The following is a 6,715-nucleotide window of genomic DNA, read 5'->3' on the forward strand; positions in this document are numbered from 1 at the left end:
AGTGTGTTTGTGTTCCTGCAGGCTGATGACCCCGGCTTCGCGTCCCAGAGGCAGGTGTATAAGGACATTGGAGAGGAGATGCTGCTGCACGCCTTCGAAGGTACGGCTGCTAATGTCTGCTAATCTGCAGCCGCCAGGTTCAATTACCGTCCACCACATCTGTCAGACCGTAACATCTGGAGACGACCAGTCTAACACGACGCAGGACCAAGCTGCTTCCCACCGAGTCTCTGCTTCAACCTTGGTAGAAGACGCTGACTTCAAACTATAGACCAGCTTTTAAGTTGTGTTGCTGGGCCACGTAAACCTCTCGATCTGGACTCCAGAGGGTTGAATGATAAATGATAACGCAGCTAATGAGCCTCAGCTCGATGCTACAGGAGCTAATGAGGCTGGCGGTGATGTGATACTACATAGGCTAATGCTAATAGACTTTGCTGCAGAAGCTAGTTATGATGCTAATGCAGTGACTCCAGGACATTAGATCTTAGTGAGGAGGTGGCGGTTGAGCCCGTTGCTACGTATGATATGAGGCATCATTTCATTGATGCTAAAAGCTGGAGAACATCACACTTTTGGTGCTGATGTTCACAGAATGGAGTCACATCGACAGACTGAAGAGGAAATAAAGAGTAGATCTGCTTTAAAATGTCTCAGTGTTCATAGGCTGATTATTGGATTTGTTTGCTCCCATTCGTTTCCCATGATGCTCCTCCCTGCTCGTAACAGATCTCACCTTCAGAGCTAAGGTTCTTCAGGAACAGCTTCTATCTTTACCGCCATCTACTCTATTCATCATATTTCACAGAGTTTCCGTAGAATTTCTCCACTAGGAGCAAAACTTTATACTAAGAATCTTTTGGGATACGGCCCCAGATGTTTAGGGATGATGCTACAGAATCTGGTCTTAATACGACTTAATACTAATAAAGCTACAGATGCTAATGCTAATAACAATCCTATTACGTTAGCGCTGCTCCTAATGAAGCTACATGTGCTAATAAGTGACATTTCAGATGCTAGTTGCTAGACATGTGTCTGATTTTAATAATGTCACCGTACGCGCTGGTGCTCATGTTGCTACAAATGCTAATGCTGCTAATGCTCCTATTGAATGTCATCTCAGATATTAGCAATGATCCTAGCGAGGTTATTTAAAGATACCAGTATTATTGTGGAAGCCACTGATGCTGATATTAAATAGGTTGTTTTTAACACTCTGTTATTTTTCCAGGATACAATGTTTGCATTTTTGCGTACGGTCAGACGGGCGCAGGAAAGAGCTACACCATGATGGGCAAACAGGAGCCTGGACAGGAAGGGATCATCCCACAGGTAGCTCACGGTTTGATTGTTGTAGTGGATAAATACTGAGTCTCATTAATGATCTTTAATGTTCATCTGTATTTGTTTCCAGCTGTGTGAGGATTTATTTTCAAGAACAGGAGAAAACACGGATCCAGACCTGACCTACTCCGTGGAGGTAAACCTCCGACCTTTGATCCATTGGCTCAGACCGGTTCACTGATCGGATGCTGATTGGCTGAGCTCCGTCTCCTCCGTCTGCAGGTGTCCTACATGGAGATCTACTGCGAGCGGGTTCGGGACCTGTTGAACCCAAAGTCCCAGGGGACTCTGCGGGTCCGAGAGCATCCCATCCTGGGGCCCTACGTGGAGGATCTGTCCAAACTGGCTGTGACCGGATTCACCGACATCCGGGACCTGATGGACGCCGGCAACAAAGCTCGGTCCGACCCCAGAGCGGTGATGGTGAAGGGGTGGGGGAGGCGTCAGCGCCGGTCTCTCATGTTTGTGTCTGTCTGGTTGTTGGTTTCAGGACGGTTGCAGCTACAAACATGAACGAGACGTCGTCCAGGTCACACGCCGTCTTCACCATCGTCTTCACCCAAAAACGACGCGACCAGATGACCAGCCTGGACACTGAGAAGGTGGGTGGGATTTGTCTTCCTTATTAAGCCTCAGGAGACACGCCAGTGCGTCCAAGTCACGTGACCTACTAAAGACGACGTAGCAGCAAGACGCAGCGACACTCGATCTTCATTTCAACTTTTGTAGAAAGCACTAATTTCAAACTATACCAGCGACCTGGTGGTATTTAAATCCACCTTTGCCAATGAACACATTAATGATTGATTTAATGGTTTCATCTAAACCGGTGAATGGTTCAGTGACCTTTCGACTGACGTCTGTCCAGACCTTGAATTATATTATAGCACATCCTTCATGACTCTTAAGTGACAGATCAAACAAAAGTCACATAAATGTAAAAGCTCAGCCCTCAATCACAGAGATTTGCACTGGATTATTATCAGAGGACCTCTGTGTTAAGAGAATTATGGTGGTGTGGTATTTACGGTGTCATTTGTACTTAACAAATCACAGACATGGACGATTCACACGGGATTTAGATTACAGACGACCTCAGTGATTGTTAGAAATGATAAAACTACTCCTGTGCACTTATATCAGGGTTCCTGCAGAGGCTTAAAGTCTGAGAAAGTCTTACATGCGAGCGTGTTTCGGTGGTGAGGAGACGGCCTGGTGTCCACAGGTGTGTCCTCAGTGTCCATGTTGTCTGTCTTCAGGTCAGTAAGATCAGCCTGGTGGACCTGGCGGGAAGCGAGCGAGCAGACTCTTCAGGGGCCAAAGGCACTCGACTCAAGGTCGGAGCTCACGCTTTGTCTCATGACTCATTTCTGATCTGTCCTCTGTCACTTTCACTGAATTTGACTTGTGCATTCAGGAAGGAGCGAACATCAACAAATCCCTCACTACCTTAGGGAAAGTGATCTCGGCCTTGGCTGAAATGGTAGGTCAGCGCCGCCCGTTAAACAAGACCAGGATTCTGGTTCACATGTGTTCAGTGAAAAACTGTCGGCTTCTTGTCTCTGATCCACAGCAGAGCAGCAAGAAGAGGAGAAGTGATTTTATCCCGTACAGAGACTCTGTTCTCACCTGGCTGCTGAAGGAGAACCTCGGTAAGTCATGTTACTGCAGCGCCATGTTATCCTCTGTGAAGGTTCTCAGTCATCCACGTCCACTTTCTGCATCACCCATGTTGTCAAAACTACGAGAAACAAACATTAAACTGGACAAAGACTCATTCTAGTCAATTGGAAACACCAGACTACACTAATATCACAAAGGCTAATGACATAATGACTGAGAGCAGCAGAGTTATTCAAAGAGATGACATGAACGTTTTGCTGTGTGTTTGTTCCAGGGGGGAACTCTCGCACGGCCATGATTGCTGCTCTAAGTCCTGCTGACATCAATTATGAAGAAACACTGAGCACCCTGAGGTCAGCTGCCGTCCACTGTGTAGTGTAGCCTCCAGCTGGCTGTGGTCTAACTCGGCCTGATGTTCCTCCAGGTACGCTGACCGCGCCAAACAGATTCGCTGCAACGCTGTGATCAATGAAGATCCCAACGCCAAACTCATCAGAGAGCTGAAGTCTGAAGTAGAACGGCTGAGAAACCTGCTCTTCTCCCAGGGCCTGCAGGAGCTGCTGGACAACGCTGGTATACACGCATTAATACATGGGTTATTATAGTGGTATACACACATTAATACATGGGTTATTATAGTGGTATACACACAGTAATATATGGGTTATTAATACATGGGTTATTATAGTGGTATACACGCATTAATACATGGGTTATTATAGTGGTATATACACATTAATACATGGGTTATTATAGTGGTATACACGCATTAATACATGGGTTATTATAGTGGTATATACACATTAATACATGGGTTATTATAGTGGTATACATGCATTAATACATGGGTTATTATAGTGGTATATACACATTAATACATGGGTTATTATAGTGGTATACACACATTAATACATGGGTTATTATAGTGGTATACACGCATTAATACATGGGTTATTATAGTGGTATACACGCATTAATACATGGGTTATTATAGTGGTATACACGCATTAATACATGGGTTATTATAGTGGTATATACACATTAATACATGGGTTATTATAGTGGTATACATGCATTAATACATGGGTTATTATAGTGGTATATACACATTAATACATGGGTTATTATAGTGGTATATACACATTAATACATGGGTTATTATAGTGGTTATTACACTAGTTATTCTACTAGTTATTATACTGTTGTTAGGGGTGGGCAATATGACGATATTAAATCATGAACGATTACAACGTGAAGACGATCTGTCAAACTGCAGAGATCGTGGGATCGTCGAGGGCACATTCTATAAATTGCAGTTCTATGCTGATGCACCACACACCAGACGTATTACGTCGTCAACCTGACCGACCAATCACAGCGAGTTACGCCTCCTTGTTTATGCGTGTAGCCGCATGGAGCCACGGCTGAAAGACAAACAGAGTTGGTCACTATAAAAAATCCACTTCCATTACATGGAATAGATTTGGATTTTCCTCAACTTACGCAGGCAAATTTCTATTTTTCTATTATTACTGTTTATACTTTACACACACACGCACATAAACACCAATTAAGTGTGTGTTTATGTGAACATAGTATGTGCGGCATCTTAGTCTGCTGGAGGTTTAAAGGCTATTTACAGACAACACCAACTGTGTGTGTGTCTGTGTGTGCGCGTTTGTGTTCATATATTTACAAGCTGCTCTTGACATAACCAGGATTGTTGAGATTCCAGCTGACTCCTCCTCCTCTGTCTCTGACTCCTCCTCTGTCTCTGACTCCTCCTCCTCTGTCTCTGTCTCTTAAAGTGAACAACAACAACAACGTCCTCAGTGGTGTTACAGGGGTCTCCTCCTCCCCCTCCCCCTCCTCCTCCTCCTCCTCCTCCTCCTCTTCCTCCCCCCTGCAGCTGGCTCTCACAGCCAATGGGATTGCACCTAAAGATGGCTCCGCCCCTCCAGGTGAGCGTGGGACCTTTTTATCATGTTGATACTGACGTGTCTTAATAGTGCTGTTAAATGAATCAGATGTTTAATCAGATTAATGGATTAAATCAGATGTTTAATCAGATTAATGGATTAATTCAGATGTTTAATCAGATTAATGGATTAATTAATCTTTAATCAGATTAAATCTGATTCATCTTTAATCTGTTTCAGACTGACTCCAGATAAAATGAATATATCTGAATCAGTTCATTAAATGTGTCCTTCCTCTTCCAGCAGCTACTAAGACAACTTGTCCCCTCGTCCCCTCAATCTCTCGTCCCCTTGTCCTCTTGTCTTTGTCATGGTTTGTTTTCGTACCCTTGTCTTTACTCCTGTCTCCTCGCACCCTCGACTCCTCACCACCTTGTCTCCTGATCCCTTCGTCCCCTCGTCCCCTCGTCCCTTCGTCACCTCCTCTCCCCATGCCCTTGTCTCCTCGTCCACTCATCCCTTCGCCCCCTCGTCCCCTTGTTTGTCTTGTCTTTGTCTTGGTTTGTCTTTCTACCCTTGTCAGTACACTTGTTTCCTCGGGCCTTGACGCCATGTCCTCTTGTCTCCTGGACTCCTCATCTCTCTCCTCGTCCCCTCATTCCCTCATTCTCTTGTCCCCTTGTCTCCTAACACCCTCGACTCCTCATCACCTTGTCTCCTGATCCCTTTGTCCCTTCGTCCCCTCCTCTCCCCATGCCCTTGTCTCCTCGTCCACTCATCCCTTCGTCCCCTTGTTTGTCTTGTCTTTGTCTCGGTTTGTCTTTCTACCCTTGTCAGTACACTTGTTTCCTCGGGCCCTTGTCCCCTTGTCCTCTTGTCTCCTGGACTCCTCATCTCTCTCCTCGTCTCTTCGTACCCTCGTCTCCTTGTTCCCTTGTCTCTTTTTCGTCTTATCTCCTCGTCCCTTCATCCCCTCATTCTCTTGTCCCCTTGTCTCCTCACACCCTTGACTCCTCATCACCTTGTCTCCTGATCCCTTCATCCTCTTGTCCCCTCATCTCCTCATTCCCTCATTCCCTCACCTCCTTGTCCTCTCGTCCTCTCATTCTCTTGTCCCCTTGTCTCCTCACACCCTCGACTCCTCATCACCTTGTCTTCTGATCTCTTTGTCCCTTCGTCCTCTCGTCTCCTCATCTCCTCGTTCCCTCACCTCCTTGTCCTCTCGTCCTCTCGTCCTCTGGTTTGTCTTTGTCCTGGCTTCTTTTCTTCATGTCTCTGCGTCCTGTGTCCCTCCAGACGTTGAGCCCGTCCCTGCCGGAGACACGCCTGCTGAACCCGACCACCTGATGGAGGACGGCGAGGACGGAGAGGAGGCGGTCGCCACGGAGACCATCAGTAAAGAGGAGGCGGCTGAGAGACTCCTGGTAGGATGTGGGCTGGACCTGCTGTCATGTAGAGACGGACGTTTGTTGGCTTCAAACTAACAGCAGCTGTGTGGACGTTGTCTAGGAAACGGAGAAGATCATCGCTGAGCTCAACGAGACGTGGGAGGAGAAACTCAGGAAGACAGAGTCCATCCGTCTGGAGAGGTTAGTTTATCGTGATGAGGATTCGCTCTGTGACCTTTAATAATATGAGACCAGGACACGTCTGGACGTTTAAGGAAGAAAAAAAAACAGGATCATTCAGATTTATATCGAAATCACGATTCATCAACACGATTATTCGTTGGTTTAAAAAAGTCTTGACTGAACCACGGAAACTTTTTACATCGTTCATGTCACAGCCTCCGTTATGTGTCCCTGTCTCTGGGGCCGGAGGACATG

At 46.0% G+C, this 6,715-nt stretch overlaps 1 protein-coding gene across 1 annotated transcript in view; it reads left to right on the forward strand.

Moving 5' to 3' along the window:
- The window catches only part of LOC125022815 (kinesin-like protein KIF1C), a 30,246-nt gene that overhangs the window by 11,566 nt on the left and 11,965 nt on the right, over positions 1 to 6,715 (forward strand). Inside the window, 13 exon segments of the mRNA XM_047609756.1 lie at positions 22 to 100; positions 1,235 to 1,335; positions 1,418 to 1,483; positions 1,570 to 1,748; positions 1,838 to 1,949; positions 2,607 to 2,684; positions 2,765 to 2,830; positions 2,921 to 2,999; positions 3,245 to 3,323; positions 3,395 to 3,543; positions 4,779 to 4,931; positions 6,186 to 6,313; positions 6,399 to 6,478. Of these exon segments, the coding sequence (XP_047465712.1) occupies positions 22 to 100; positions 1,235 to 1,335; positions 1,418 to 1,483; positions 1,570 to 1,748; positions 1,838 to 1,949; positions 2,607 to 2,684; positions 2,765 to 2,830; positions 2,921 to 2,999; positions 3,245 to 3,323; positions 3,395 to 3,543; positions 4,779 to 4,931; positions 6,186 to 6,313; positions 6,399 to 6,478 (1,349 nt within the window).

The sequence above is a fragment of the Mugil cephalus genome, chromosome 1, assembly GCF_022458985.1.
Source record: "Mugil cephalus isolate CIBA_MC_2020 chromosome 1, CIBA_Mcephalus_1.1, whole genome shotgun sequence".
Taxonomy (NCBI): domain Eukaryota; kingdom Metazoa; phylum Chordata; class Actinopteri; order Mugiliformes; family Mugilidae; genus Mugil; species Mugil cephalus.